This window comes from Panonychus citri, unplaced genomic scaffold (assembly GCF_014898815.1).
Source record: "Panonychus citri isolate SS breed McGregor unplaced genomic scaffold, ASM1489881v1 Contig00140, whole genome shotgun sequence".
NCBI classification, from domain to species: Eukaryota; Metazoa; Arthropoda; class Arachnida; order Trombidiformes; family Tetranychidae; genus Panonychus; species Panonychus citri.
The window spans coordinates 334,695-356,903 of record NW_026515545.1 but is presented as its reverse complement, the minus strand read 5'-3'; the positions used below and the strand labels follow the sequence as shown (position 1 = coordinate 356,903).

Sequence of the window (22,209 nt, the reverse complement as noted above, 5' to 3'; positions counted from 1 at the left end):
AGGTCAACTAAGTTTGGAAACGAAATATCAATAATAAATTAACAGTTATGGACAAGTTGACGGCTTCGAAGATCTGACCTGACGAGTCGATACTTTGGCCGTGGACTTTTGGGAATTGAAGGAGTTTGAATTCTGGATTTCAAGGTCATTCCGACCTGATAACAACAGGTGACCTTGAAAGGTGATATATATATAAGATGATCCAATAGAGATAATCAAAGTAGAGATAATTGAAATGATCATACCAACTGAACTATTTGATAAAATGTTTTCAATGATTTTCAATCGGAAATGGATGAAAGTTAATTGTAAAAACTGAAAAAATTGGTGATTACAATTTGATTTGATTACTTTTTCTTATCATTCTAAATCAAAGTAACAATCTAAATCAAGTTAATAACAAGAAAAGTGTTTTAAGAGAAGGAGAAAAAAATTTAACAATCGAATAAAAATTCTGAGAGAAAATCAGAAACTCATCATCTTAACTCGAGTGTAAATCAACTTAGATTTAGTTTCCCCACTGAATCAATTGTGTCAAAATGAAAGTAATTGTAACAATTTATTTCTCTGATCTATTTTAAGGTGAAAAGAATTAAAAACAATCACAATCAATCAAATTCAGATGAAATTGTCTTGACAAAAATGATCAATTTAATTTGGTTAATGATAAACAATCAGCCTAAAAATTGTCATAAAACGAAATGAAAATTCAATCAAATGATAGCAATTAAATTGATTCAGTTGTAAGTAAGTTAAATTCAATTCAAATAACACATTTTCACCACAACAATCATACTCTTAATGACAATTTGATTAGTATATATATGGAAATAGATAATTGCAATTATTAACTAGATTAGTTAATTCACCCTGATAATAGGAAAACCACCAGATCTCATTCATTCATTTACATTAAGTGAAGCAAATTAAATTGAGAGTATTAAAATTCACAGAGTCAAATTAATATCTAGATTAAAGTGAATGAAAAAATAAATTCAAGTTCATTGGAGCAAAATTAAACTAAGTAAACAAAGCCAACAATTTAACTCAACAATTTAAAATGTAGTGTTTTGCATCAACCATACAAATCATGAGTTAAATTTATCGCAAGAAAAAAAAAGTTGTAACTCATCTCAATTTAATATCGTAATTAAATAATAATCAAACTCAATTTGGGAATCAACTTTTTCTAAACAAATTATCTCAAATTGTTGTTGATATAAATCATAATTTCTGCCTAATTCCAATGAGTATCTCATCTTGAAATTTAATCTGACAACCAAGTAACATTATATAGAGATTTGTGAGCCATTCATGCTGGATTTTGATTCTCTCATCATCTTCATCATCTTCATCATCTCTCATCTCTCTCTCTCTCTCTCTCTCTCTCTCTCTCTCATTCCTCTGTTGACAGTGAATCGTCATGACGAGAGGTAATCTAGCAGCCGTAATATCATGTTATTTGCTTTATAATCATTCCAATCGTTTCTTTCAGATTACATTCCATCAGAATGGACATGATAAAGGTTACATATATATTATTTTGACCAATGGTATGAAAGAGAATAGAGAGAGAGAGAGAGAGAGAGAGAGATAGAGATGGAGGGAGAAAGATGATAGAAAAAGTAATAGACAGATAAATAGACAGGAGGAGGGATCATCATGATGATAACCATAGAACTTGGAACAACATCATTTATACATGAATTTGACATTGAAATGGATTCGTTGATAAACTTCAATCAACATTTTTCTCCTTGTGATAGAATCTCTGAGAGAATAAACAAAAAGTGGAATTGATAGGTTATCATGATGATTTTTTTCTTTCTCTCTGATAAGTTTAGAAATAAAAGAAAAAGTCAAAATCAGTTGAAATTGATCATTTTGATCTGTTGATAGCAATTGAATTGATTGTTCATGATGGATGAAAGTTTTAAGGTAAATTGTTCAGTTGAAAACGATTCAATCTCTATCTTTAAATTACATTAATTGTAAATGGAAAAATTTTACTTTTTTTCTCTATGATTATTTACTTTGATTATTGTGATTCTTGATTGAATTGTAAATGTAAATTTAGCAAACTTACCAAGAGAGTATGAACATTTATTTGGTAATAATGATGATGGTGATTGATTATCATCACATGGACAGTCATCTGTAGGGATACAGGTTACAGGGGAACCAAGAGGAATCAATGAATCACATGAACCATCCTCTTTAATACCTGGTGAACATTCAACTGACCCTTCACCAGAACAACCTTTGGACACTAATGTTGACCTGACAACAGCATCTGATCCTGTTGGGTCAATTGTTTCACCATTAAAGTCCAATGAGGCTAAACAACCTTCAAATCCATGATTGGAAACAACCAAAGAGGGTAATGTTGAATACATTTCACTTGGTAATCCACCGAGATAAAGTAATCCAGTTAAATCAAGGTGTAAATTGGGACCATTATTGGTGAAAGACGAAACCATATCATCAACCATTAAGGTGTGTTGTCCAAGAGAGGGTCGACCAACAGCAACCGAGTGCCATTGACCATCATTAAGTGAATATCGAGTTGATGATTTAACTCGTCGAGGTCCATCACCCATATTGAAGGTATAATGAAGTTGACCAGCGACCAGTTCAATGGCGATAAAATCATCATCTTTCCCTCCATTGAATAAGATTAATCCATTGGGCAGATTAGTTTTAAATTGAAAGTAAAGGGCCATCGTTGAATAGGCCTTTAATTGTGGAAGGCCAATGTAGGTTCGTCGAGATTTAAATGTTATCGGTCGGTGAACTGAACCATCCTTTTTACCGTAAGTAGCGGTCACTGTAAAGTTAAGGTCAATACCTTGTCTACTTAAATCAATGTAATCATTTCCATTGAGAATTAAGTTTTGCATTGAACCAATAAAATTAGGAGCTTCCTTATTGTGACCAGTTGAAGTGGACATTGTTGAAGGACGAACTGCTCCAGGTCTTAGATCAATATAAGAACCAATTACAAGGTTAGAATAATGAAGATTAATTAACTGACCAGTAAGTTCAGTTATCACATTATCAGAATCACATTTAACCTCTAAACTTGGTCCACGACGGTGAATACGAATTGTATGCCAACGATCATTTCCCAAACCATTACCAATGTAGGTTATCTTGTTACCTTCGCCTAAGTTAATTGTCACCTTGAGACGACCATTTTCAAGGGAGATAATTAAATATGAACTGAATCGATCAGCTGATGAAGCCATTAACAAAAAACTGGTCGATGTTGTTGTCTTGAAACGTAGGTTAAGATCCTCTGCTTGAGTGGTCACCTCTTCACCGAGGTCAATTAACATATAATCCTCACCATTAAAGTTTAATGTAGTTGCATCTATTGATTGTTAGGTTAATTGTTGGTAAATTAAGAGAGAGAGAAAAAAAATTAGCAAATTATAATGATAAAAGAATCAATTGAGATGTGATTACTTTGAGATATTATTTGAAAGGATTGAGTGAGGATTTTAAGTTTACCGTTAGAACCAATTAAGTGACAATTAAGTTGTATCATAGGAAAGGTTATTTAGCAGATTTAGTTGGTTGATTAATGGATTGACATTATTGTATTAATTAATCTAGTAGAAAGTGTTAAGATTTGATTCAGTGGACTATTTATATTCTTGATACCAATGAATGTTATCATTTTCAGCCTCAAGGTTTCGTGGGCTTGAGTTGATATGATTATTTGATCAAGATTAATGTTCAATAACATTCACTGATTCAATCAGTGTTAATATATAGTGGCAAACTTAATATACTGTTATATTATCATGATATTATCATTAATACATATAACTGTAATTTCTTGTTCTCTATTATAATATTATATAACATATAATATATATACTTAAACAATATTGACTATGGACTCTGGGAATGGTTAACTATCATCTTGGAAATCAAAACCATTTTGACTCAATCAAGAATTGACTTTTATACTTAATCAGTATTTATGGTTAATGATGTAAAAACTTTTGTATCTCTTGTTGGTTATATTATGTATCGATTGACAATCTCAATTGTCCAGGAATTGACATTGAATTGAGATTTTATGTCTTGTAAATATACTGAGGGTTTCCATGTATATATATCATGTGAACAGGGAAAGAGAGTCAATTCAAGGGTTAACATGAAAAGTGAACATGCTGATCATTTCAGAGAGATGATAATAACATTTTAAATTGTTGAAGTAGGCGAGTCAGGAAGAGGAAGTGAGGTGGTAACAATGATATTTTGATAAATTGTATCATGAAAATAGATTAAAATGAAGATAATAGTTTGTGTTGCAAGTTTAAACTCGATTCCCAATGCAACTTTCATGATAAGTTAAAGGGAAACCCATCAAATATTGGAGTGAATTCTATCATCTCAAAATTGATACTAACATTTTCCTTCGAGTTTTCTTTCAAATAGAAAGAGGGAAAGGGAGGGAGAGGGAGAGAGAGGAGACAAAATGAGATGATAACGATAATGAAACAATCCAAAAAGGTGGGATGGTTAAGGTGAAGAAAAGGGAAGAGGAAAATTGTTGGAGTGAGAAGAGAGAAAATGATGAAAAAGGTAAAATAGAATAGAAAAAATTAAGTTTGCAACATTGTGCGGATGGTTTAACGTGAGATGGATGATGGTTCCCATTTTTCGAAGGATTTTTCATCAAGAGGAAAAAAATGTTCAGCAAAAAGCCGATAGTCATGGTAGACAGGAAATGTTATATGGATGTGGCAAGTTAACTCGTTGTAAATGAGCTGTGTAACAATCATCTCTCTTGTTTTCAATCTCTCTCTCGGCTCACTCATTCCTTTTGAATGTTGTTCTGAAATTTAACTTGGTGGCGGAATCGAAAATCATAAGTCTTTTCACGGAAATTCAGTAATTTGTTCACATTTCTTCATTTCGCCATTTCCTTGATTTGCATTGATTTTCTTTGTATCATCTTTTTCACTTTTGGTACATTGATTCAACTTTATCCTGAATGCTTCAAATTATTCAAATTGTTCCAACGATTCCAACTTTTGAGTATATTACCAATATTACTGAATTTTCATCGTATCCAGGGAGCGGCGTTGTTTTTGTCTAATATTATCATCATTCATCATTTTTTTCTTTTCTTTTTGTTCTTTCCATACAAGTTCATATATTTTATCGTAGTTCATAAAATACTATCAACAGGATCCATGGTGTATACTTTTCTGCTCAGCTTTTTATATCTTCTTTCTATGATTAGATATGATATTAACTGAGTTCTTTCAGTTATTCTCATGTAATAATGTACATTTCAATTCATCTAATGTAAACTTGATGCTGAAATAATTCAGTTGTGAAACAAAGGACAAAAATAGAGCACAATAAAAATGAAAAGATTCTTTGACTTTTCTGTTTCTCTTCCTTGAGTCTTGGGGTTTCCACAGGAGAAAAACATTTGAGAACTTCAATCAGATATTATTTTCTGCTGTATATTATGTTTCTTTTTTTTGTTCCCTTTGCTTGTAGTAAAACAATAACAACGATAAAAATAATGGAAGTGATGATGGAAGGATCAATTTTGATTGAGATAAGAACGATAAACTGGCTTGTTGACTGTGTGTCTTTGTGAATATGTAGTTGATTGTTTTTTTTTATATTCTAAAGATGGTGATGAGACCAGAACGAATTGAGTCTTGTAAGATTGAGAGAAGAGAAAAAAATCGTTGTCATCTAATTTTCGAAAGTTACGTTTCTCTTATAGTCAATGGTTGGTTGACTTAATGGTTGAGAGATGATCCAACATGATGATGAATTAAATCATCAACAGGGTAAAGTAAAGGTGAGAGAGAGAGAAACAGCAAACAAAAAAAGATGATTCTTTCACAAAACCAATTTAACAGCAATCACAAAACCATCTTCTTCTGTTGGATTTTTTTTCCTTTTCTTCAATAAAAGATTTTCACCATGATGTTCTCGAGCCTTTTTCCACCATCAACAGTAGATGTTTTTGTTTACTTGTTCAACTGATTTTCTTTTTCTCTCCAATTCTCTTTTCTCTTTTCTCTCTTTTTTGATACCTTGATTTCCAAGTAAAAATGTGAAGATTCTCAATGTCAGACAGCTACAGTTTACGACACCAACGATTAAGGTAATGATAATAGTGGTGATAGAAACACTTTAAACAATCACAATTAGAAAAGCTCGCCAGAAAATCAATAAAAACATGAAACCACCATTTGAATTTGTCACCAAATAAACACAAAGACTCGGGAAACGATTAACCCTTTCCAAGAGGAAATTAAATCAACAAAGTATCATACAGATTGTAAAGTAGAACAAATCAAAGATTTAGAAAAAATTAACTAGAAGAAAAAAAATAAACTAATCAACTATTCCAATGAAGTAAAAACAATTAACAAGGAATAACAATTAACTTAATCAAAGAAAAATTCTCAAGTTTATTTAAGCTTCAACAGCGGCCTCAGGGGAGGCTTCGATGAATTAAAATTCATCGTTTCCGGTAGTGACAACCGTACAAGGGAGAGGGAAAAAGGAGGGAAAGGATCATGGATTACAAAAATCTCGAAGTGCCCCTGAGGCCAAAATTACATATTCAGATAAATAGGAAAGAGAAAAAAAATTGGGTATTCAATAAAGAAGTTTTCCATAATGGAACAATTTTTAAATTACGAACTAAACGTTCAATTTTTAAATTATGAACTAAACGTTCAATGTTATAAATCATAAGATAAGAACCATGCGGTCCTACCTATTTTGTTTGTTTTGTTGTTGTTTTTTTTTTGATACTTACTTGGTGTCAAGTTGTTCTACCAACACTTGTATACGAACTTTTTCACAAATAAGTTGATTCAAATTCCAATATTAATCAATTAATTAAAAAAGAAAACATGTTAATAAACAATCAAGTCAACGCAACAAGAGAAAAAACTGAAATTCTATTGCAACGCCATCTAGTGGGTTAACTTTAATTGAGAGAAACTGATTAGAATTTTTTTTAAATTCGTTTCCAATTGTTGATTAATTTTCACTTGAAATCAGTTTAATTAAATTATTTTCTTTTATTTTTACTTTTGATTTTGATTCAAGATGGAATCAGTTAATTCTCCATATTTTTAAATCTTATTAAATTCGTCAAATGTTAATGTAAGTGAAAAGATTTTAACAAGTTACTTTATAATCTCTTAGGCCTTTCCTTTATTTGTTCATCTCTTTAACATTGTTAATGTGATTCTCCTATATGATTACATTTTTGTTTTTCTTTTCTCCAAATTATATTACCATTGATTTAGTTAATTCTATTTCCAATGTTTTTGTGTCTTTATTTCACTAATCACTGGTTTTATTCTAATTTTACAGATGATTCTTGTTACTATCATTAGACTGGTTAACTGTATTATTGGTCAAGTTATTCAAATTACAAACCAGTAATTTTCGTGCCTAATGTCATGTCCATTTGTAAATTTAGTTTCTTTGTCTTCTGTCCTTGGATTTACTATTAAATACTACAGTTGATACCAACAATTTACTAACTTAAGGTGATTTGTTTAGAACTGTTCATCTATCGAATTCGATTTCAGTCTTCTTCCACTTGTTATTCAGATTTTACGTTGCGTTAATGGTAATACGATTCTCTCGTCAATATTTTTCCATCTCAACATTGGACTAAGTATTAATTTTAATCTAATAACCATTATCTTTATTTGATCTTTCATGTCATTTTTTTTCTATGGTTCATTTGTCATAACTATTGTCTTTTTTTCTCTCTCCCTTTGTATTCTTATCGTTTTAGTTTATTTTCCATCTCAACAACAAATAATTTCTTTTCCATGTTGATTCTGTCATGTTTGTGAATACACTTTTGGTTAAACAGTAAACGTTTTCTTGGGCAACTATTGATTATAATTGTTACCTTGCAATCAATCATGGAAAGAAAAGAGAATTCAAAGAAAAGGTAACTATATCTTCAATGTAAATTGAACAACAATTGAGAAATAATGTCAATTACTTAAATGGTGAACTTTACTCTAATTTACTTTTTCTTCTTCCTCTTTTCTCTTACAGGAAAAAAAAGGTTGTCACGAAGGGAAGAAAGTGGTCACCAATCCTTCTTGATCCTTTGTTTTTGTTACCACCTCAACCCAACATCTAACAATAGTATTAAATTTCAATGGTAGTCATAAAAAGGAAGTTGGAAATAAGAAGGATAAAGGAGGATATTGGTGGAAAAAAGTAAAATGGAGAAGAAAAAACAAAAGGTAAATTTCAAGTGATGCTGAAATTTGAAGATGAAGTCAAGCGATTTCTACCTGGTACTTGGGAGTCATTGATTCTTCTGTTATATGTGAACATTTATATAAATGGAAAAGTGAACAAAAAGAAGACGAATATATAAAAAAAAGAGAGGAGTAAAACGGAAAACATGGAATAAGAAGAAGAAAATCAAGATCAAGAGGAGCAGAAGAAAACAAGAAGAAGGAGGATAAACACTGAGAAAATCGTAGTTCTAGATAATATCTAGAGTAAAGGTGAAGAAAAAATTCAAGAGACTGTTTTACTTTTTCTCTTTCTCTGTTCAATTAATTGGTTTTTGAGTCGAAAACAACTTGAGAAATGGAACAACAACAATAACGATAAATAGTATCAACAGAGAGAATCTAAAGAGAGAGAAAAAGAAACCCAACGAAAGAAGAAAATCAAACTAATTCATTAGAAAATCAAGAAGACAAATTATGATGGCACAGCGAGGAAGAAAATCGTGAAGTAAAAAAAAGAAAAATGGCTCTAAGAAATGTATAGGTGAAAGAGAATTTCAATTTTTCTTCTCTGATTTCCAACTCCACTATCCCCACTCTCCATCAATTCAAAAACCGTGGAGGGTTAAAGTTTAAAAGGCGAAACTAGAACCTCAAAAAGATTCGTTAGTTTATTTTTCTTTTTTTTCTGTTGACGATGCAAAACAATTTTGAACAGAACAGAAGCTCCAAAGAGAAAAGATGAATCTTCTTCTCTTTCTCTTGATCATCTTCATCATCAGTATCATCATCATCTTTACCTTCCAAGAAAAGAACTCAAGATAGATTCATTTCGCTTAATAAGATGGATATTTCATAGATTGACTCCAGGGAAGATAAGCTTCCGTTCATGATACATATAGAAATGTAAACGGTATAATAATATTTTCCTCTCTCTCTCTCTCTTACAGATTCATCTTCCCACCTTTACTCCAACTTAACTGCTTTTAGTTTTAAAGGTTCTCCTCATACCCTGGGAGTGAGAAAGGTAAAGGACTGACAGGTAAAATGAAGCGATTGACTGTGAATGTTGGTTCAAGCTTGAAACTCGTATGCATGATACCAGAGGAGGAAAAAGGAAAGAGTAAGTTACAGTTTTTAGTGCATACATTATATGGCATCTTGGGAATTTTTATTCAAGAAAGTTCACAGAGAATAATTTGATAGAAGAGAGTAAACCAGAGTGAGAAGGCAGAAAGGATATAAGACAAAAAGAATAAAAATCAAAACTAATCAAAAAGATTTTCTCGTAATTCACATTTATCTTGATAAGAACAATAGAATAACAAAAATACCAAAGTGAAAATTCTGTCATGATAAAACTTGAAAATTCTTGTATCTTTTTATCACCTTATCCTGAGATATCAATAATACTTGAGAATGATCAAAAAATATGAAAAATGATATGAAAATCAATATCTTGATGAGTAAAATTATTCAAAGATATAGAATGAATATATTCTTTAAAGTAATTCTCTATTATCTCTTCATCTTTCATTTCTATCTCATCTTTAATCTTCTCATCTTATTCACTTTCTTTCATTCCTCTTTCACTCTCTTTCTCACAATATCATTTCTCTTCATTTCATATCTCTTTATTCATTATCACAACTTCACAACTATTCTTATCTAAATATCATTATCTTATTTTATTCATATCGACAATTGTTATTAAATTCTCATTCATTTTCATTTTTATTCATATCATCATCATTTCTCATATATATGATATTCTTATCTTATTCTCAATGATTCATTTAGATATTCTCTTCTTAGTCTCTCTCTCTCTCTTTATTCTACTCTCATCTCTCTCTCTTCAATCATCACTCTCTCTCTCTCTCTCTCTCAATCATCATCATCATCTATTCGTAATGTGTATTAACATTACATTTACTTTTAGAAACACAACTTTGAACATTTATTACATTTACAAATTCATTTATATTTGATTCAGATCGTCTTGATTGGTTGTTATTATATATTCTCATACTGAATATTTAAACGAATTTCATTACCTCACATCATCATCATCTAATTCTCTCATGATAATCACAATCACCTACTAATTTAGCTCGTCAATTTTCATAGATTGTGAATAAGATCTCTCTCTCTCTCTCTCTCTCTTGTAGGAAATGAAACAGAAACTGTTTTGATGGTTTGTCTCTTAATGTGAATATTTATCTGAATCATTATCATTCCTTTTAACATTCATTATAATAACACATCATCATCATCATGGAAACTATTACAATTGCGATTTAAGAGGCTGCAGAAAAAAGGATTTCTTGTGTGTGATATATTAAAGCCTCCCTGCTAATGGACTCTTATCTTGCATGATGATCACACCACAAAATATTAATAGATTACCCACCGTCATCTAAAATGAGATACATCTTTAAGTGGTTTTACTTGGAGGAAGACTTGAAGAGGCAAAGATAGAGAGAGAGAGAGAGAGAGAGAGAGAGAGACAGAGGTGGGTGAATATCTTTATGCAATTATCATAATTGGAAACGGAAACTTGAGTTTTACAGGAAGTGGAATCGAGGGGAAAATAGCTGTAACTCTCAAGAGGTGCAGATTTTACCTTTGGTGCAAACTGGTCCGGTGTAACTCGTTGCTCGACAATCACACACAAATCGATTCCATCCTTCCATGCAAATACCCTCATTGAAACAAGGTTTTTTATCACAGTGACTTGGCAATGAATGGCATGAAGGTTTCACAGAACCGGAATCTTGTTTACGGGCAAATGAGGCGATATCAATGGCCTGATTGTTGAGAACTAAATCACGTACACAACCAACGTAACCATATTTTAATGAACCAGCCCAAAGTTCCGGAGGAACCTCATTAAAAGCTTTACTCAAAGAGGGACCAAAACTACCTAAGTAAAGTGGACTTTCCAGATCAAGTTGATTGTTTGTTCCCGGAGTGACAAAATCAACCGCTGCATCGTCAACTGTCACTCGGCCTGATTTTGCTGTGCGAAGTAATGTTATCACATGCCAATGAGAATCATCAACTCGACGAGCTGATGCTTTTACCTTAATTGGTCCAGAACCTAAATTGAGTAGTAAATAGATTTGCCCATCAAGTAATTCGAGTGCAAAAAAATCACTTGGTGGTTGATTTGATATCGATCCAGAGTTAGAACTGGATGAAGAAAATGAAAGCGATGAAGAAGACAAGACGGAAGGTGTCGAATAACTATTTCCATTAGTTTTCCCTGAACTATACATGAGAACACCACTTGGTTCATTGGTTCGTATCTTAAGAGACAATGAGCCTCCCTTGATCGCTTCCCACCGGGGTAATGCTAGAAATGAGTCTTTGGTTGTAAAGGTTATCGGATCAGCAGCTTCAACTTCCTGACAAGAGTCGACAATGTTTCCTTTTACTTGTAACAAATTGAGGTCACTTTTAGCTAAATCAAGTATATCCAGAACCATTGAATCTCCAATGAATTCAACCTTTACATTGAAAATTTCCACCCCAAAGGAAACACAGGTAAATAAAATTGGATGAAGACAAAAGGAAAAAAAAAGAAAAGAGATAAAATGAGAAATAATGAAAGTGTAACCGAGATTAAGTTACCTTTACCAAAGAGATTAGTATAAAGTTAGTTCCTTTATCCACCTTACCTTTCATCTTGTTCATCATCCCTTTTACTTTTCTATTACTCCCCATGTATTCAGTGATTGATTTGATTGGGATGTTTATAACTTTATTGGATGAATTTCATTTGATTGGTAATAGTGGAAAATGTTTCCTACTCTCTCACTCACACCAAATGAAATTATTATCCCTCCTTCATCTGATTTATCCTTACCCACTCCTCTCTCAACTCTATCTACAGGGAGTTACATCTTGTAACCATTTTTTACTTTGTTTTCCTCTCACATACAGTAAATTACTGGGAGTGAAAAAATCGAACCCAAAGTGATTCACTTTCTAGTGATCTCTCTCTCTCTCTCTCTCTCTCTCTCTCTCTCTCTCTCTCTCTCTCTCTCTCTCTCTCTCTTTCTGTTATCAATTTAGAGTTTATCAGATGATGAAGATATTTCAAGATGACAAGCGACTCTTTCCACCTTTTGTCTTTGCTTCTTTCTATTCATTCATTCAGTCCGAAATTTCATCCCACCCTCTTTGATGGGTGATCATTGGTATGGTTGGTCAAGCAAATCGTAATTCATCTTGTGACAGCAGAAAAAAAAATTCGTAGAAAGAGAAAAAAAAGTCTTTCTTTCAATTTACTTTCATTTTTTTTCTCTTCCTCATCTTTTTTTTATTACCTTGTGCTTTTTACTTTCCATCTTCATCTTTCTTTTATTCTTTACACAGGAGAAGATTTCTTGAAGATACTTTGATTTTTTCCCATTCTACTGATGATGATGATGATGTTAATGCTTCTTCCACTTTCAAGTGATGATGATAAAAGTAATAATGTTCAACTTACCTTCCTAAGGCAGCCAATGAAGTTGCTTTGTACCCTTGAGCCCGGAAGTTGTTCAAAATGGTCACTTCCTCCGATAAAAAGTATTGAACTGGACAATAGGGAAAATGAACCTGTAGTTGAACCTCTTTCCGTGTAAACACCATCAATGGTTATTGAAAACTGGAAATATATACAAATGAAAAGAAAGAAAAAGGAATGGAAAGAATGAGAAAAACAGGAAAGATGAAGATGAATATAAATATGAAGAAAAGGATGACATCGATACAAGAGAAGAAAAAAAAATAGATGAACAAGAATAAGAAGAAAAAAATGGAAAGCACAATGAAGATAAATGCCAATAATGAGAAGGAGCAGAAAAAGCAAAAAGCCACGAGGATGGAAAAGCAATAGAAGATGATATCTTTGAATCTCTCGAAATGAGGAATCACAAAGATGATAAAAGAATCCAATAGAAAAGCAAACAAGGGAAAAAAGGAAAAGGAAAAGATGAAGAAGAAAAAGTTAAATCTTCTACCGATATTATATTGTATTCGTCATATAAAGTTTCCCTAGATGAATGAAAATCACGATTAAGATATCATTGAGAAAGAGAGAACAATTGAAATGTGATGACAGACAATGGAAAACAAGGATGAGAAGATGAGGAAGACAAAAAAAATGAAGAAAACAAGACAAAAAAAGACAGAAAAAGACAGAGAAACTAAAAAATATTAAGCTTCAAGCTATTACATTTTGATCAATACAATGATGATATTATCAAGCAAAATGAGCAGTAACTTTCATCAAGCATCATCTTCATCTTCATCGTCATCATCATCATCATCATCACAATCATGATGAAAGTAAAGAGCTGAAAGAAACAAAAGTTATCATCATCAACAGGAAAGGAAAGTGATATATATCATAACACAATAATTGAATAACATGGTGATAGTGATACAATTTAATACAATGATCAACAGCAATAGGAAATGCAAAATGTTTTCATCAATCAATAACAAATCAATACATATAAATATACAAACATACTCTTAGATAATACATTATATATGGTGAACCATTGGCTAATAATCACTATAATCAATGTAATAATAGTAATGATGATGATAATAACTGTAATCATTATAATGTTATTGTGGTTTCATATTAATACAATAGGCAATGAGTGAGGATGAATGAAAGAGTAAATTGTGATTTTCTCTCGTTTTTTTTTTATTAATCTAATTCCTTTTTGTTTTATTAGCGTGAATTAAAGTAATTTACTGATTAACTTAACTTATCATCATTCGTAATGATTAAGGTAAAAGAAGAGCAAAGATTATCATGAAATTGTTAGTTAGTTTGATTAGAGGTCACAATTACCTTGATTATGGTTAAATTATATAATGAATCTAATGAACCTAATGAGAATTGTTTTAACGTTTGGTTTGTATTATTATACAAAATGGTGGAAAAGGTAAATTAATCTAATGATAATCAACAAGAGTCACAATCAAATCCAATACCCAATGAGGTATAATACAATTAAATGGTCTATAGTTAATGATTAACGAAAACAAGGCGTATCAAGCAATCAATTTAATTGTTCACATTATAATATTAATTGTATAACCTTTTTTTACACTGTTTTACTTGGTTAATTGTGTCTTCTTTTAACAATCAAATCTACGTTTTTCTGATTGTTTCTATTACTATTTTTGTCTTAAATTATTATTATACTTCAACTATTGAACCAATGAACCAATTGAATGGTCATAATTAATTGGAAACAATCAAGGTGAACAATTTAAATGACAAAAATTGGTCGTCTTCAAATGTAATTGCCGATTAGATCGATTACTTGATTTCTCGTAATTTTTTCTCATTAACAATTAACTTTTCAGACAGAGTACAAACTGATTGCTGTCAATTTTCATCGTAATAAGCAAGATTGAAATTAACAATTAACAATCAACTTGGATAATATTAAGAAAAATCAATTGTAAACAAGAGGACATTTTAAATTGTTACAATTAGTTAATATACTTACATGACAAAAACTGATTGCACGATTCATCTGGAAGCAATTAAGTGAGAAAAAGAGAGAGAGAGAGAGAGATAAATACAATTAAACAATTAAATCTAACAACAGTTAATGATTATTATGAAAAATGTTTAATCGGATCAATCAGAATCCTTAATTGTTTGATTCCATTAATAATAATCAATTTTATCAAAAGGAAAACGAACTAAGTTATTGATGTAAATCAACATAATCAACTAATTCAATTATTGTGATGTCGATTATTAATGTAATCAATAGTGTCGTGATTAAGGTAAAAAAATGATTCGATGAACAATTAATTAGGTTAAATGGTTAACGAACTTTTAACAAGAACGAGAAAACTTTTCTTACCTCACGAACTTTTCGATGAACTAGAACTTTGTGCCATTGATTATCGTCGAATCGGATTCTCGCTGGTTTTACAATTCGTTCGGATAAATTGTTACCCAATTTAACTGACAGGGTGACCCCTCCATCTCTAATTGCTAAATTAAGATAATCAGAGATTCCGTCACCAGCGTAAAATAATAGGCCATTTGATTGTCGCGATTTAAAGTACAACGAAATTTCATCCGATGAACTTAAAATCGACTTGGAAATGTTATTAAAGTAAATGAATTCTTGTCCTCGAAATGTGGCCTCAGGCGAGTGTTTAGCTGTTAATTAAGAGAGAATTAAATTAGAAATCTATTGATATGTTATTAGAATAGTGATTAGAATATTAATCACAGTTTGTTTTCATTCATTCTGAAGTTTTCAAGTTTAAGGTGAAACAATTAACTAATTACTTGGACAATTAAAATTATTATTATGCTTTATTAGTACAGTTTAAACAATTTACTAACATTAATCACTTGAATCATGTTATTCATTGTAATTGTTAATCATTTTGACTAAGATAAATTGTTGTGAGGTTGGTGTTGTTTTGTTGTTATTAATCAGTTAATTAATTACCATGACTTTAATTGTAGAGTTAATTGTAACAACCAATTGTAAGTTTCCATCAGACATTCAACTAACCATTAATATCCTGATACTTTGATTATATAAGTTAATTGTGAATGAATATCAATCTATGATTAAGAAATTAAATTAAAACATCAACATGATAAAAGCTCATCAAGGTAAAATTAAATCTCCCCATGAATTATTAATTATTATTAGAGATTTCCTGAATTCTTGGATAGCAATTAATTGATTGGTGTAAAAATTTTAGGAATTCATGTTAATCATCAATGTTAAATGTTGTTAATTAAATGTTACACCAATCAACTGATCTTGACAAAGTAATTTAACCCCAACAATTAACTTTCATCCAGCAAATGAATCTAATAAATGTTTCAATAGTAACCATTTGATAATCATGATCAACTTGAAAGATAATCAGTTGCGATGGTGATTAACAATTTAAATTTACTTGGATGATCAGATTAAATTGATTGTTAATTATCAAGAATTTGATGGAGAAAAATTTATCACAATTTAGAATTGACAATAAACTTAATTTTATAATTAAAATTGTCAAATGAGTCTCTCTCTCTCTCTCTGTATTTGCAAATGAAAAGGAGTTGAAACAATTATTGTGATAATTGTCACTTAGATAATGATAATATATTAATTGTAATTAAATCCAATTGGGTGAGTAGTCAAAGTGAAAGTTCATTTAAAAGTCAATTACATGATAAAAGTGAAATGATAACAATCAAATTAAATACCAAACAGATAATCAAATAACAATAATGATACAAATAATATTATCCATTGGTCATCAATGGACAATCATGATGTAAACGATAAACATGATGATGAGATTACTATGAATGATAATCAACCATGAATAAATAGATGGGAATAAATAAATTCTTGAATATATTATTCCATCATCATGAATTATATCATCATGATGATGATAATGAATCCAGAATCTAGAATAAATAATATTATCAGATAAGTAAAATAAACTATTGGATTGATTGAACTTTTGTCTCCCAATATATGAAATGTTTCAATGGAATAACTTTTTAAACAGAATTCAGTTCAATTCGGAATAAACTTTCCTTTTGTATAATATTTATCATGAAGATAAAATGATAGGATGATAATGATGATGAGGTTTGCAGAAAAACAAAAATGAAAATGATGATAAAATAGGATGATAAAGATGAGGAGGATGAAAAAGCAACTGAATTACATTTAATATAATCGTAATAATAATAATAATATAAAGGTAACTAATAGACTTTGGATCATGATTGTGAATGAATGAATGAATATAATGGATCTGAAATGAAACCAGATCCGGTTTCCAATGTAATATAATCCATCATCAGTATCGGTGGGTGTACGGGGTGGGGTGGGTTCAGAGAGAGAGGTGAACACCATCAACACAAAAAATACAAGGAACCACTTTCACCCAATAATGAAAAGAAATCATGAAATCATTTGAATTTATAATCAATTTTTCCTTGGCGTTTACATTTTGTCAATTGCGATTCAATTTCTTGTGTTAATTTTTATGTTTACCAAGTTAAATTGTTTTAATTTAATTATCAATTGTCAGCAAGTTTTTTTTTATTGTTAACCTTAATTGCTGAATAATAATCAAAGTTTATTGCGATTAACGTTATTTTTTTGTTTCTTTTAAATTGTCTCATATCTTTTAGTATTGACATTTATCATTTGCAAATGAAAATAAATGACAATCAATGATTATAATTGATGATGATCATCTTGATTGGGCAATTGATTAATTTGATGATCACAATTGATGATTAGATTTTATCATTATGACAACAATTTAACAGGTAAATCAATTAGTTTACATTTTCTAACAGTTTTTCATTAAATTATTAATACTAAAATTGGGCAATACAAGTGTAATTAATTTGATTGTCAACAATTAAGATGATTAAGATTTGTCACTCTTGTGTTTCCATAGTTACATTGATTGGATAATGATGATAATCAATTATAATATTGGTCATATCTTTGAGTGATTAAATGATCAATTGGAAGGATTAATTTAGATTTTTTCTCCTCATCGTAACAATCAAATTAGTCCAATTACAATAAGCTAATCACTAATTTGATATGATATCACAATTAAGACCTGCAAGTTGAATATAAAACAATAAGGTATCTGAATTGTTGAGATTAAATTTAATTTGGTTTCAGCAAAGGAAAAAAGTTTCATATATGGCGATATAATTGTTTCAAGAATAACAATTAAATTTAATCCTCTTTTTTAAAGATAAATTAAATTGAATTAAAAGTTGGTACAATGATTAAAAACAATTCATCATATCAACTGACCATTGAATTATGACCATGATAATAAAGATTTTACATCAATCAGCTAGCTTATTGTTGTCCGAAATGTTGTCCAGTTAAAACTGGACATTGAAAGGTATCATGATGAAGGATGATAACCATTCATTGTCCATATTATTTCATGTGAAAATGTGTTAAAGTGCATTCAGAACAGTTCAAGTGAAACTGAATTCACTTCCTGGTGTAATTTTTTGTTTGTCTCTCTCATCCATTCAAACATGAAGATTGATTCATGAAGATGAACGATAATGATAATGAAGATACATCTCTGTCACTATCATCATTTTCTTGATCATTTCAATTCATCATCATCATCATCATCATCAGTTGAATGTAAACATGATGATAAATGAATGATTAAAGTTTAATGGATTCATGATGATACCATGAAATCAAGTGATATAAAAGTTGATCCATTTTCATTAGGAAAAAAAAAATAAATTTAAATTGTCACACCGCTAAAAATTTAATGGAAAACATTAATATTGATCATCTCCTTATATTCATGATTGTTAATTGTTTTAATAATTTATTTACCATCAATTGTAAGTCCTTTAGATTAACAATTTTTTCATTTGGATTGATTTTGATGAAACCACAATTTGCTGATTCATTTGATAACTAACAAACAATTTGATCCATTTCTTAATCTCGTCAGGATTTGTTAAGGGATTAACTTTGATTTCGCAAACAGATAACAATCAATTTGGTAATCACATGATTTGGTGACATTAGATTGCGACAGAAAATCTCAGGTGATGCAAATCTGATTTTGACCATCAAATGACCTTAAAATCTTGTCCTAACAGAATGACCAGAATAATCTAGATGATAAAATATGACGATTGAGTATCACCCAAGCTCCCATGATCAATTCTGTGGTCGCAGCTCTCAAAGAAAACAAGACTTGTTAAAAATTTAGAGAAATGTTCTGTTTGAATGGTGATTTAACTGATTACTTGATTCACAGTTTCGACTTTCAAATAAAATGTGATTGACCACTTCGCTCGAAAATGTGGACTTAGAGTTGACTTGAAAATGTGCAAAAATACCTGGAACAATGGTCAACAGCAGTTCAAAAGTGGAATTGGGCCTAGAAACGTAATCTTCAGGGTTAAGTGACAAAATTATGCACCAAATCTGCAAGTGACCTAAAAGATGTTAGAGCGCTGAGAATAGAGGAAGAAATTATATCTCACTCATCTGACCTTCATATGGACCTTCATTCAATTCCAGACAAAAGCTTCCAGCTGATTCATTTTCTGTAAAAAGTTTTCACAAGCTCTTGATTTAGTCTAAGCACTATGTCAAAGTTGTTTGTCACACTAGTGACTCGAAACTTCATAAGTTGGTTTACAAAATTTGACGTTTTCAAAAAATCCTTCTAGCGTATGGCCTGTTGAATAACCTTCATGACCTTGACATTGAAATGTGACAAACAAGTATTGGCCAAACTATCATAGGCCCAATATGGACACACTATCGGGTGGGTGTTTAAGTAATCGTGAAAAGAAATGTGGAGACAATTTCCCTGTAGAAATGGATCATATCCTCATTTTGTCACAATTGAGTTTAGTTGATAACTGATCATTTCCAATGAATCAAATAATAGATTAACAATTTAATCTAATAACTAATGATAAGAAATTTAATCATCTTCATGGTTGGAAAACTAAATTATCATTAAGAGGTTATCAAAACAGTTTCTTCAATCATTTCATGGGTTAGGTCAATATCAACGGAATCGTAATCATCAGTTTTATATATTAAAGTTAATCATAAACATTAACCATTAATGATTAAAATGTATTAATGATAATTGTGATAAAGGATAATTATCATTACAATGATCATTTAGAAATCACCAGAATAATGTTAACCATGATCCTAATATTGTACAAAAGATAATGGAATCAATTTTTCAATTTGAACAGCTCAATTTTTTTTATAAAATAGTCACAATTTCAGTTAATTGTTGTGCAAATTAGTGAAAACATTAGTATCACAAATTTTCTGATTGTTAATTAAATCATTAACATGATTAACATTAGATACTAAAGTGATTACAATCAACTAATAAACTGGTAACTTCTAGTGTTCAACCAATTGTTACAATTTAATAATGGCAAAAGCTAAATGATAACCAGATCATTAAGTAGATTTTTATCAAAACCAATCAATTGAAATTCATAACATTCACCGGGTGAGATTTATCATGAATCATTTACAGATAAATTGATGAGAATGAAAAGAAAACAGAAATTCTGATTTCGAGATAAAAATACATGATGAAATTTCATCATCAGACAAGTAACCAAGGTAACTGAACATGAATTACATATATTGAACTGAATATAATCATGATAAAGTTCAGTTTGATGAACAAAAAAAAAGTGTATACATTTACTAAGTAAATAGATTGATGAAAATTTCCCAAGCAACAAAACTGATAAACTTTGAAACAATAATAATACAATGATGATAATATAATAAGATTGAAAAAGTAACGGTAAATATATTGGAACTTTTTTTCTGCCCTTTTTTGCATCACCATGAAAACTTTTCATATACTTTTCCCTCCCTGATCAATGTGCTCATCAACTCAACTGAAAATCAACTGAACCCATTATCTGAACAAGTTTATCAAGAGTAGACTATGATTGTTGTCCCTTTGTATCATTATCATTATTTGCAAGCCATTTACAGGGTGTATCAGGAATCGATTCCCTTTGGAGGATTGTTACAGTTTTATTCAAGTTCGTGGATTGAATTTTAATTGTTCCAATCTCCTTGTTATTCAATAACACACTCACTTCAGTTTCATCATTACATTGACATTATATTATTACATGTATCATGACACTGAATTTGTAACAAGATGATGACCTTAATATAATGGTCATCATTGTAATTAATTTTGTCATTCAAAATTAAATCTACACAAAATCAACCAAACCAGATTATCAGGAATAGAAATGAAAAACTAATCGTGATAATCAACGATTAATAACATTGTATCTCTATGGTCATTTCCTTATTGACCGATTGATTGTTTTCTTATTTTTTTCTGGTGGTTACAATTAATGAATTAATGGATTAATATTGTTGTCCATTTCTTGTTTGTCCTTTTTTTTGCTTTATCTTTAGGACAATGTCACTTCATTGTCCATCTTGACCATTAGTAACTCGATTGGACTTTCGATTATTATCAAATATGTAATGGTCAACATTGTTTGTTATTTAGTTATCATAATCAGGATATGATGTTAATGATGATGAAGATGAAGATGAAGAGAGAGAGAGGAAATTTTTTCTTTGCCATTTTTTATCTTCATTAGTTATCATGAAAAATAACGATTAATATGAAATCGTCATCATCAATGGTCAACATCCTTTTTTCATCTTCATGATAATATGATAAGATTAGGTGAAGGATAGATCGGTCATTTTCACAAATCACTGGACACTGGACATCAACTGATAATAAGAAACAAAAGGTTTCCATGTGATTGTTACGTGACATTAAATTGTAAGTTAATGTTGGTCACTATTGTGAAAATCAGTATTATCCAAGTGGTCAGTATGTTTGATAGATACTTTTTTTGCTCTGTTAACCTCGTGCATTGATAATCTTCAATAATGACCATTTCAACTGACCCTTTATTTTTAAAACTTGATGATAAATCTGAAAGTGATTCAACCCTCATCCCCTAATCCTCATGAATTATAATTTATATTGCCGGAAATTGATTAAATAACTTTAATCAGGATTATAATCTTTTATATAAAATGTATATTTCTTTATCCCAATCTACCATTTCCGGTTTATCCATGTGATTATCATGACGATAATGATAATGCTAGACTAATATCCTTTTTCAAGATGAAATGTTGACTTGAAAATAATGATGATTATGATCACCTTCAATTCCTATGTAAATATTATCTCTTTATCTGATCCTTAGCTTTTGAATAGAGGAAATTAACTGTTTAGCTAATTGTTGTATCGATAAAATAGTTTTCCTAATAATCTGAGATTAGTTTTATCCTCAAGTCATAGACTC

At 30.2% G+C, this 22,209-nt stretch overlaps 2 protein-coding genes and 2 long non-coding RNA genes across 7 annotated transcripts in view; 2 read left to right on the top strand and 2 right to left on the bottom strand.

Moving 5' to 3' along the window:
* The window catches only part of LOC128394580 (40S ribosomal protein S13), a 115,983-nt gene that overhangs the window by 21,375 nt on the left and 72,399 nt on the right, over positions 1–22,209 (bottom strand). The gene's annotated exons all lie outside the window — the stretch shown is intronic.
* LOC128394573 (neurexin-1-like) overlaps positions 1–22,209 on the bottom strand; it is a 56,718-nt gene that overhangs the window by 2,133 nt on the left and 32,376 nt on the right. The window contains exons 4-8 of the mRNA XM_053354907.1: positions 15,167–15,471; positions 14,801–14,827; positions 12,772–12,930; positions 10,900–11,785; positions 2,087–3,373 (exon numbers count right to left, since the gene is read on the bottom strand). Coding sequence (XP_053210882.1) covers positions 2,087–3,373; positions 10,900–11,785; positions 12,772–12,930; positions 14,801–14,827; positions 15,167–15,471 — 2,664 coding nt within the window. The remainder of the gene's footprint in view (positions 1–2,086; positions 3,374–10,899; positions 11,786–12,771; positions 12,931–14,800; positions 14,828–15,166; positions 15,472–22,209) is intronic.
* Positions 6,298–9,564, top strand: LOC128394583 (uncharacterized). Of its 4 annotated transcripts, none has more exons than XR_008326420.1 (5): positions 6,298–7,167; positions 7,381–7,690; positions 7,814–7,975; positions 8,086–8,279; positions 9,227–9,564. It is a non-coding gene; the product is annotated as an uncharacterized LOC128394583 (long non-coding RNA). The 4 variants fall into 4 exon arrangements; XR_008326422.1 differs by having other exon boundaries at positions 8,086–8,549; XR_008326421.1 differs by having other exon boundaries at positions 8,086–8,820.
* LOC128394584 (uncharacterized) lies at positions 11,688–14,046 on the top strand. Its single transcript, XR_008326423.1, has 2 exons — positions 11,688–11,822; positions 12,354–14,046. It is a non-coding gene; the product is annotated as an uncharacterized LOC128394584 (long non-coding RNA).